The sequence below is a fragment of the Sorghum bicolor genome, chromosome 4, assembly GCF_000003195.3.
Source record: "Sorghum bicolor cultivar BTx623 chromosome 4, Sorghum_bicolor_NCBIv3, whole genome shotgun sequence".
Taxonomy (NCBI): Eukaryota; Viridiplantae; Streptophyta; class Magnoliopsida; order Poales; family Poaceae; genus Sorghum; species Sorghum bicolor.
The window spans coordinates 62,530,811-62,541,366 of record NC_012873.2 but is presented as its reverse complement, the minus strand read 5'-3'; the positions used below and the strand labels follow the sequence as shown (position 1 = coordinate 62,541,366).

At 42.4% G+C, this 10,556-nt stretch overlaps 1 protein-coding gene across 1 annotated transcript; it reads left to right on the top strand.

Moving 5' to 3' along the window:
- LOC8073906 (protein DETOXIFICATION 49) lies at positions 8,235-10,335 on the top strand. Its single transcript, XM_002454442.2, has one exon. It carries the CDS (start codon positions 8,430-8,432, stop codon positions 10,131-10,133), a length of 1,704 nt encoding a protein of 567 aa, XP_002454487.1. The 5' UTR covers positions 8,235-8,429; the 3' UTR covers positions 10,134-10,335.

The following is a 10,556-nucleotide window of genomic DNA, read 5'->3' as shown; positions in this document are numbered from 1 at the left end:
GGCCTAAGATGGCAAGATATACTACTATAGAGCACCAGGAGAAGGAGAGGTACGAGGATTGGGAGTGCTTCGATAATGTGATGTGGTGTCTAGTTTGCATATCTCTTGTGCATGCATGTGATCTCTATTCTCTGTCATTGACATTTTTTTCTTTTTCTTAATTACTTTTTGTTACCATAGCAAACAATATTTGTAATATTGATTGAGTTTTACACAACTATTTATTTCGAAGCTTATTCTATTTATGTTATTGGGCTATTTTCTTTCCCTATACCTTGCTATGGCTTATAGATCTGGACGGTTACATTTTGGATCTATAAGGTCAAGTTGGTAGTTTTTAACCCTTATGAGGGTAAGAGATTTTTTTCAACTTTACTTATTGTATTATTACATTAACCTTTTATTGTGTATTTTTAAAACATATGAAAACTGAAGCAATCTTTTTTTGTAATTTTAAAATTTTAATTTAGCTATTTAAGGACAATAGTTTTATAGATACTATTTATTTATTTATTTATTTATTTATTCCTAATTCACTTGGATATCAAGTATTTTTTTCATACTTTTACACTAACTCTTTAGTTATATTTTTTTTTGATCTCATATGAAAATCAATGTTCCATTTTTAATTTATTATGCTATTACTATTACTATATATATTTATGTTAGCCATGGACCTTTTGGTTTAATATAAGTTGTTATTAGCATAAATCGAACAATAAAGGTTCTTTTTGTTTTTATTATTGTGGTAATTATTAATTGTATTTGGCATGATCTATTTGACTTATTGGTAGTTGTTATATCATCACAAAATCCAACGTAGTAGTTTCCTAATTTAGTTTTCAATTATAAGGTCGTATTGTAGCTCAATTTATCACTATTATATACAGTTCGTTTGAACTTATCATCACAATTTTTTAGCCATAAAATAATATTTTTCTCTTATAACAAATCAGCATTAATATTAAAGAAACTTTTTTTAGTCAGTCGAACACGCGTAAGATGTTTTTAATTTTCTAAAGACTTTACTATATACTTAGATATACATTATATTTAGATATATAGTAAAAATAATATACTCCCTATGTTCCAAACTAAGGCACTTTGACTTTTTTGATACATCCATTTTGCTATGCATCTAGATATAATAATATGTCTAGATACATAGCAAATAGATAAACCAAAAAAATAAATAACTTATAATTTGAAACAAAGGGAATATCTAGAAAAGATAAAATGTCTTATAGAAACGGAGTGAGTAGCAAGATAATACACCCTATATTCCAAATTATAAGTCGTTCCAACTTCATTAGAGAGTCAAAACATCTCAGGTTTGACCAAACTTATATAATAAAATAATAACATTTATCATACCAACAAAGTATCATTAGATTCTTCATGAATTATATTTTCTTAGTTGATGTTATAAATCTTTGTAATTTTTTCTATAATTTTGATTAAACTTGAGATGATTTGAGTCTCCAAACAAGTTAGAATAATTTATAATTTAGAATGGTGGGTGTCAGATATATAGGCATTGGGTATCCTCATTGTCCATATATTCGACCTACGACTAGTGTGACGGGTTGAGGACATCGAAGGATGAAGCCCGCCAAGCGTAAATCTATTTTGGTGATTGTTCAATTATTTCTTGGCCAACGAACGATCCGGCTAGGTCTACATTCTGCACGCGCCTGCATTACCCATCCAAGTTCATGAGGTTACTTTTATAAAGCGAAACTTATTTTCAAAATGCTATAACTTTTCAACAATGTATATGTTTCGAAGAATTTTCTTTCTAGTATGTTTATTGACTTATACAAACCTGAAACTTATAATACAATATAAGTTATACATAATATGTTACGGGTATTTCTATAACTTACAACTTGGATAATTTAATATTTTGTAGAACAAAACTTATAACTTACACTACAAGAAACCTGATAATCCATGACGGAACATTTTCGTCACGAATCACCAAAAAACCGTCACTATATAGCATCTGTGACGGTTTTAGATACCGTCATAGATTGAGCGTCATGGATTGTCCTCCGTGACGGTTTATCGAAAACCATCACAGATTAACGTAATCAGTGACGATTTTAAACCGTCACGGTAGAGCCCAAGGCCTAATTAACCCAGCCCAAGCCCATTTTTTATGACGAAAAATAACTGTCACAGATTAAACAGCCACCTCATCTTTATACTGACATGGATGCTCACGTGGATGTTAAAGCAGCAATGACGTGGACACTGACATCAGTGCTGATGTGGACACTGACGTGGATACTAGCAGCATTCTTGCTGATTTTTAAAAATCTCGTAATAATATAACAAGCATCACATGCAAATAAATCATGTTTTCATTCCATTCCAGTAATCAAATACACCAAACAATATAATGGATGAAGTGTCGTAATGACAACTTGTTTCAGTAATCAAATACAAAGTCTCACGTTAATCACATCTCACGTTTCTACTAACCAAATACAAGGTCTTGTAATGCTACACGATTCAGGCTCTGCAGCAGTTTTCTTGTTGCTGAAAACACGATTGTCTATCCTCCAAACTGCACTATTTTCATTTGTCACCCTGCAGCAAAACACAGCACAAACGTAAGTACAGTCATTCCATTTGATCTGTCTGCACGGATGAAAACGTAGCAGTTAGAAAACAACACAATTCACATAATAAAGGAATGCAAAATACAAAGCCATTTCTAACATGTGCATAGAACAATGAACAAACCGAGTCATGGACAAAGCCATTATGCCTCTAGCAGCTAAAAAATACCAGTTTGCAGTTATAGCTCAAACATTCAAGTTGTTTAGACAAAAATAAGTGCTGCATACAGTAGGAGTCCTGGATTCCCTATAAACTAGTTGGCCCCCCCACACATCGCGCGAGCTTGAGGAAGCATAATATGTCACTAGTAGGAATGGCGCGCCCCTGCGCGCCGATTATTAACAAAATAGATAAGCGGATAGAAAGTATTTGAAGTTGATAAATATGTACAGAACAACAAGGTTTGTAATAAAGTTTTAGTACACTATAAACGATGATAGGAGGTGCCCCTGTATTAAGATGGGCAAGTTTAACAGACAAAGAAAAACATTGTCAAGTGTCGAATAAAGTTGTTATGCAAGGTTAGTATGAAGTGGGTTGATGCCTAGAGTTCTAGCAATTCTACTTAAGGAAATAACAGAGGCAATATTCTACAAACATTAGTTCATGAGTAGGTGGTGCCAATTAAAAGCTACGAAATTATGTAGGCATGACCCTTGTCATTCTACAAAAGAAGATGACCCACGTTTTAAGACGGTGGTGCACCCTGCGATAGCAAAGAATAAGAAAATGGTCAAGGGATTTTATAACATATAAATCCACGAAGGATTTAGGAGTATTGTTGACAAGACAATTTATGAGGTATTACAAAACAATATTATTAGGAGTTAAAAATATCTAAGGTTGTAAAAATAATGTACACATATTAGATTGAAAGTGAGTAACTACAAATACGGCTCACAAATAATATGTGTATATGAAGTGGAGCACTAAAATGATAAATTTGAGTGTTTGATATATTGTCTACTCTAAAACTGCACATGACAGGTAGCTAGAAAATACCAAACAATAATCAGCACTAATTCTAGAATCCCTACAATATAGGAGGTATATGAGGTAGCTAGAACCAAACATATAACAACTAAAGAATCACATAACACAAATAGAGTATCCCGCTTAATGAAAGTGGCTAGAGGTCGACTATGCCCTATGGGCCCACACAAGCATACATAATATGGACACATAGGAAATACCAACACCAGAAAACGTATAAGCTGTGACTGAATGGAATGTCACATAAGGAAAAAAATAGCAGTAAGCATAACACATAAAGCTTGTTTTTTTGTTGAGCAAAAGTTTTTGACATGGCCGCTAAGCAATAAAAAAGTAATTGCAAATGCTAGTAAAGTAGAAAATATAGTAGCCTAATGTAGCAAAGAAGATAAGTCCGCAGCCATAGCCACACGCTTACTTTCTCTAGCATTGTATTGGGTTCTTCCACATTCTTATCAGTATTGCCAGCTCTAGCTTCCAGAGCTTTTTTTGTTCTGTAATATCATTGTCGAGTTTCTCAGTTTGCAAGAAGTTGGATCAGAAAGCACAACAACCAGCCCATTACCTGCTTCTCGAGCTCAACAGCCATAGTACCTATCTTATGTGATATTTCCTTGACAATCATATGCGGTGTTTGAATTGCATCATTCTTGGTCTACAACTCTAGATTCTGCTATGCAATGCATGACTCTGCAAAATGAAAAGAATCATGCCAGTTTGTCACGCTTGGAAATTTTAAGATAAATGAAGAAACATTTTTCTATGATTAGAACTTGGTACAAACTTGCACTCAGCTACACAGGGTATTTTCTGCAGAATAGTTTACCTTAGACTGAAGCTAAAACTACAGCCTACAAAATATGATAGATTGGTATGAACGTATATAATGTATTATAACTCACAGGGGGAATGTAAGCAGAATGATGATCCTTTTTTTATTCTAGAGATCAATAATTTTAGCAATGTCATAGTTAATTCATTTAAACTGTTCTTAAAACAAGGTATAAACTTGACTGCAAGATGACTGACCTTTACAAAAGGCATCCTACGAGCTCTGCCCTTGTTGAAACTTGACTGCAATAACAACACCACGCTGCCCACTACAGCTAATGTCGTAACCTTTCCTCTTTATTGCCAAAACAGTTGTTCCCACATGTCTAAAAATCTGACCTGCTATTTGGTAATTCAATAGTTTAGATAGTTGGTCAAAACATCATAAGGAAGATGACATGACAAAAAAAACAATTGCATTGGCAAATCTCTGAGTACAGAATAAGTACTAAATTCATATTCAAAAATACAATGAGACAATATTGGCAAATTCATACTACAGAACCAATTAATTGATAGAAGCTGATATAGTGAGACAATATTGGTAAATCTGCAGCTGTATGTTTGAAGCGCTACTACACAGTGCTCGCTCATGGCGAAGGTGTGGTCACGGAGGGAGCAGATCTCCTGGCCTTGCAGCTTCTGCACACTACTTACCATCGCCTCTTTCCTTGGCCTAGCCAGCACCCAACACCGACTGTATAGGCACAGGCTCGCCGAGATCCACCTCGAATGCATTCCCAACCTAGGATCTGCAGTGTAGGGGACAGTCGGAGTAGGACGGCATCACAGGGGGCCTGGCCGGCGGCGCAGGAGGCCGAAGGAGGTGGAGCTCGTGTGGGGGGCAGGGGGCCTGGCCGGCAGCGCAGGAGGCTGAAGGAGGTGGAGCTCGTGTGGGGAGGCAAGGGTCTTTGCCGGCGGCGCAGGAGGTCGAAGGAGGTGGAGCTCATGTGGGGGCGGGCTTGAGGACGGTGGCGCTTGGGTGGGTGGCACGATGGGGGCAGCGGCGTCGGTTGGGAGTCACCGTAGGAGGTGGCGGCACTCGAGTGGGAGGTGTCGTAGGGGCGACCACGCACGGCCAGGAGACGGGGATGGTGGTGCGTGGTGGCGGCCAGTGGAGATTGGGAGGGGATGGATTTAGGTTTTGCCACACTTTATATATGCAAGCAGGTTTTGGGTTTTGGGCTGGATATCCATGGTGCTGGAGTGTGTATTGTTAGTGATAATGTACAATTGGTGACGTTTTTTGAATCCGTCACGAAGAATCCGTCACAGATTAACAGGTTTCTTGTAGTGTTATGTCAATCCTTAGAAACACAAAAGTTATACAATTTTTGTATCCCCCCTTTCTCTTTTTAATTTTCATAATAGTCTATCAATTTTTTATTTTAGACATGCAACCAACATATCTACGAATAAGTTATTATATTAATTTATACATCTACTCCTTCTGTCCTAAGTGTATTCTAGAAATTTTAAGACAAAAATAAGAGAGAACATAAAAGACATATATACACTCATCTTATTTCCTAATCTGATGCTATCATAAACGTGATTGATGGTGATTTGTTGATAAATGAAAAAATTTTAATGTAAAATTAGTTTTTGTCTTCTAGAATACATTATATTTGGACAAATTTTAAATGCTAGAATGCACTGTATTACAGGACGGAGGGAGTAAGTTGTATAGAATAACTCATGTATATAAGTTGTATAGAATAATTTATGTACACATGTTGTGTTTGATAACTTTTTTTAGATAAGTTATGTTTTATAACTTTTTATGTTTCTGAGTTTTGGTTATAAGTTATATGTGATAGGTTACATATTATAAGTTAGTTTGCTATTGAAAAAATTATTCAAAATATATGGAAGTGGGATCTAATTTTGTTTGCCTTGTCACGTAGAACACACTAGTGCAGAGAATTAACAATAGATGTACCATTCAAAAGTTATAATATTTTAAAATAAATGTTTTATGTGGACCCCAACATACAGTTGAATTTGAGTAGATACATACAACAGCTCGCTCAGCAGGAAAAGAGAACACTATCTAATTACGGTTTATGTGGAAATTATTCATTCTAAAAAAGAAGGTAGGCCTTGTCAGAAAATTATTCGCTCATTTATAGATCGACGAGCGTACGTGAATTATTCGTGTCGCCAAGACCAAACAAATCTATCAGCTTAGAGATCAAGTATATTGAGAATACGCAGCACCGTCGTGTCTAGATGGTATATTCTATATATAACTAGAAATCTAGGCCTTGTTTAGATGCGAAAAGATTTTGGATTTTGCTACTGTAGCACTTTTGTTTGTTTGTGGCAAATATTGTCCAATCATAGACTAATTATGATCAAAAGATTCGTCTCACGATTGTGCAATTAGTTTTTATTTTTGTCTATATTTAATGCTTTATACATGTGCCGAAAGATTCGATGTGATACGGAATCTTGAAAAACTTTTTGGTTTTTGGGATGAACTAAACAAGGCCCTAACCTGTTAGCCGATCTTTCTTACTGTAACCCTACTCCTTCAGCCTATATAGAGGATAGGGGCCTCGCCATTAGGATCCTAACTCATTCTTCTGCACCCCATCTATTCGTAGTTATTAGGAGCAACAACCATTGTAACCGAGCAACATTACCCCCAACTGAACTAGAGCACTCTACGAGTCCATGTGTCTAAACAACTATAAATCTTGTATCTCAAGTGCTATTATCTGAATCATTTTACGTGATTAGTTGCTAGGTATTGCTAGTAATATATAAGATATCCCGGTGCTCCTAGCCACCCACGTCACATCTGACGGATCGAGCAGGTGGGGTCAAAAAAAATTTTTGCTACCCATGTGAACCAAGCACAAAGAGCATGCACACCAGCGGTACGGTGCTTAGAAAAGTGGTACTTAGTAGAAAAAAATCTTATATATATGCTATGTCATTTGCATAATGTGCTTATAAAAGAGGATGAAAGACATAGATTTACTCCTTGTGCTGAGTTAAAGCACTGTTTACATGGATGAATTAAGAGGGTGTTTGGTTGGGGTTGTTAAAGTTTAACAGATATTGTAGCACTTTCGTTTTATTTAATAATTATTGTTCAATCATAGATTAATTAGGCTCAAAAGATTTATCTTGCAAATTACTCTCTAACCATGTTTTTAGTTTCGTAAATAATTTATATTTAGTACTTTATGCATGTGTCCAAACATTTAATGTGACGGGTGGTAAAGTTTACCACCCGCAACCCAACATACCCTAATTTTCGTGTATCAGCTTATGCTTAATGATGCACATGCCCTGATCAAAACTGCTCACCTCGGCCCGCACCAACCGCTACCAAGCGACTCATGAGTAACGACTAACGACCGCAGGTCCACACACCCTACCCCAAGCCGATGTGCTGACGAGCATCCTTTGTTAGTTTTCAACCAGATAAAACAATTCAATAGATTGATCAATTGCATCGTGGGGCATTTCTTTTCTTTTCTTTTTTGTGAAAATCCATCGTGGGGAATTGTTGGGAGTGAAAAGAAAGAGAGACGAGCCGAGCCTGCTGTTGTTGAACGCTGAACCTGAATTTTCGAGGTCGTCGGCATAACAGCCAAAAAAGCAGCAACAGCCGACAAGAGGGTTCCAAAAAACCGATCGAAATGGCGACCCAAACTCCGAACCCGTGCGTGGGCACCCGCCGGCCGGCGCCGGAGCACACAGCCTTCCTTCTCTCCCCTCCTATATAAACCCTCACCCCACCTATCCCTCTTGCACTTGCAGCAACCCTCTCGCCAACCTCGCATAAATTATTCGCCTCTCTTTGTCACTACCGTCGCCTCCGCGCCGGAGACAGCGCGCTAGCCTGCACGTCTCGGGACTCGCGCAGCGGCAGTCTCTCTGCTGGCTCCCCGGGACGTCCGGTCCCTCTCTCGCTCCGAGACGCACGTAGGAGTAGAGCGGAGCGTTCCTCTGTTTCGGCTATGTCGTCTTGCGCCGGCGCCACGGTGGCGCTCCGGGATGCCGCCGAGGAGGCCCTCAACGCCTCTCTGCTCTCCAAAGCGGACGTCCGGCTACCGGTGGAGGACGTGCCGCCGGTGCTCACGAGCAAGCCGCCAGGCCGGTTCGCCAGGGCGGTGAAGGAAGCCTGGTCCGTCTCGCTGTCCGTCACATTCCCCATGATGCCGTCCATGTCGGCCGGCGCCGCGGGCGCGGAGGCGCGGTCCATCCTGGGCCTCGCGCTGCCGATGATCCTCACGGGCCTGCTCCTCTACCTCCGCTCCATGATCTCGATGCTCTTCCTCGGTCGCCTCGGCGGGCTGGCGCTCGCCGGCGGCTCCCTCGCCATCGGCTTCGCCAACATCACGGGATACTCTGTGCTGTCCGGGCTCGCCATGGGCATGGAACCAATCTGCGGGCAGGCCTTCGGCGCGGGCCATTACGAGCTCCTCGGCGTCACCACGCAGCGCGCCGTGCTGATGCTGCTCGCGGCCGCCGTGCCCATCGGCGGCCTGTGGGTGCACATCCGGCCTCTGCTCCTGCTCTGCGGCCAGGACGCCGGCATCGCCGCGGTCGCCGAGACATACATTCTTGCCTCCCTACCGGACCTACTCCTCCAGGCGTTCCTCCACCCCGTCCGCATCTACCTCCGGACGCAGTCCATCAACCTGCCGCTCACGCTGTGCGCCGCGCTCGCCATTGCGCTCCACCTCCCCATCAACTACGTGCTCGTCTCCGTCCTCGGCCTCGGCATCAGCGGGGTGGCATTGGCCTCCGTGCTCGCCAACCTCAACCTCCTCCTCTTTCTCTTGGCTTACATCCTCTTCAAGGGCGTCCACAAGCGCACCGGCGGCCTCGCGCTCTCGGCCGAGAGCTTCCGCGGCTGGGGCGAGCTCGTCAGCCTCGCGCTGCCGAGCTGCGTCAGCGTCTGCCTCGAGTGGTGGTGGTACGAGATCATGATCCTCCTGTGCGGCCTGCTCGCGAACCCGCAGGCAACGGTGGCCAGCATGGGCATCCTCATCCAGACAACGTCACTCATCTACATCTTCCCGTCCTCGCTCGGCTTCGGCGTCTCGACGCGCGTCAGCAACGAGCTCGGCGCGAACCGGCCCGACCACGCCGGCCGCGCGGCCACGGTCGGCCTCATGCTCGGGTTCGCGTTCGGTGGCGTGGCGTCCGCGTTCGCGTACCTCGTGCGCGGCGCGTGGGCGACCATGTTCACGGCCGACCCGGCGATCGTCGCGCTCACCGCGTCCGTGCTGCCGATCCTGGGCGCTTGCGAGCTCGGCAACTGCCCGCAGACGACCGGCTGCGGCGTGCTGCGGGGCAGCGCGCGGCCCAAGGACGCCGCCAGCATCAACCTCCGGTCCTTCTACCTGGTGGGCACGCCCGTGGCGCTCGTCCTCGCCTTCTGGTACCACTACGACTTCCAGGGCCTGTGGCTGGGCCTCCTCGCGGCGCAGGCGACCTGCGTGGTGCGCATGCTGCTGGTGATCGGGAGGACGGATTGGGCCGCCGAGGCCAAGCGCGCGCAGCAGCTCACCGGAGCAGGCACGGTGGAGGAGACCAAAGACAAAGAGAGCAGCGGCAAGGGCAGTCATGCCAGTAAAGTCACAGCAGCCGGCGGAGACGAGGAGCTGGGCTTGCCTATCGACGTTGTGATCGAGAGACCAAAGGATCAGTGCTGACATCCAACGGCAACCATCTGCGTGCCGTTCGACAATTCGAGCGATTTTTTGTCATATAATTTTTGGCGGGAGGGAGAGGAACCAGAGGCTGACAGAGTGACTAGTTTATTTCGAATTGGTTATTTGTAAATGATTTATTTCTGATGGTTATTATAGGAAATGAGAATATTGACAAGAAATACGAGAAACCTATACCTGTTAAGGGCTCGTTCTGTTGGACTTGTTCCTCGTAGAGAATTATTCCTAGTGAGAACTTGCTATACAAATTACACAAAGAATTCCCTGTAGGAATGGTTCTAGGGCATCATTCCTAGAAACCGAATGGTGCCTAAGGCTAGTTTGGAAACTTGAATCCCATTGGGATTTCAGATTTTTACTCGGGCAGCCAATTCATGAAAATATCATTTTAATAGCCACTTAGTT

Coding starts and splice junctions, on each gene's coding strand:
- LOC8073906 (XM_002454442.2), top strand. CDS start 8,430: ATGTCGTCTTGCGCCGGCGCCACGGTGGCGCTCCGGGATGCCGCCGAG.